General features: G+C 75.6%; 1 protein-coding gene across 1 annotated transcript in view; it reads right to left on the reverse strand.

Annotated features, from left to right (window-relative positions):
• AVPR1A (arginine vasopressin receptor 1A) overlaps window positions 1–307 on the reverse strand; it is a gene marked incomplete at its 5' end in the record, with an annotated part of 2,442 nt that overhangs the window by 1,395 nt on the left and 740 nt on the right. The window contains one exon of the mRNA XM_010574119.1: window positions 126–307. This exon is cut by the window's right edge and continues 740 nt beyond it. Within this exon, the coding sequence (XP_010572421.1) occupies window positions 126–307 (182 nt within the window). The remainder of the gene's footprint in view (window positions 1–125) is intronic.

Below are 307 nucleotides of genomic sequence, written 5' to 3' on the forward strand. Positions count from 1 at the left end.
CGCCGCCCCGGCGGAGCCGTCCGCGGCCCCGCAGCGCCCCGGGGAAGGCGAGCCGGCGCGGCCGGGGGACCACCCCGAGGCAGGGGAGCCCTCCCGGTGCCCGCCGGGGCCGCCCCGTCACCTACCGACCCAGGGGAAGCGCTGGTCCCAGACGGACCACATCTGGATGGTGAAGAAGGGCGCCCAGCAGACGACGTAGGCCGAGACGATGACGAAGGTCATCTTGACGGTGCGGATCTTGGCGCGGGAGATGGTCTTGACGCTGCTGACGCAGGGGGCCAGCAGCAGCCCCCGCCGCGGGCCGCCG

The sequence above is a fragment of the Haliaeetus leucocephalus genome, unplaced genomic scaffold, assembly GCF_000737465.1.
Source record: "Haliaeetus leucocephalus isolate CR32 unplaced genomic scaffold, Haliaeetus_leucocephalus-4.0 Scaffold406, whole genome shotgun sequence".
Classification (NCBI taxonomy): domain Eukaryota; kingdom Metazoa; phylum Chordata; class Aves; order Accipitriformes; family Accipitridae; genus Haliaeetus; species Haliaeetus leucocephalus.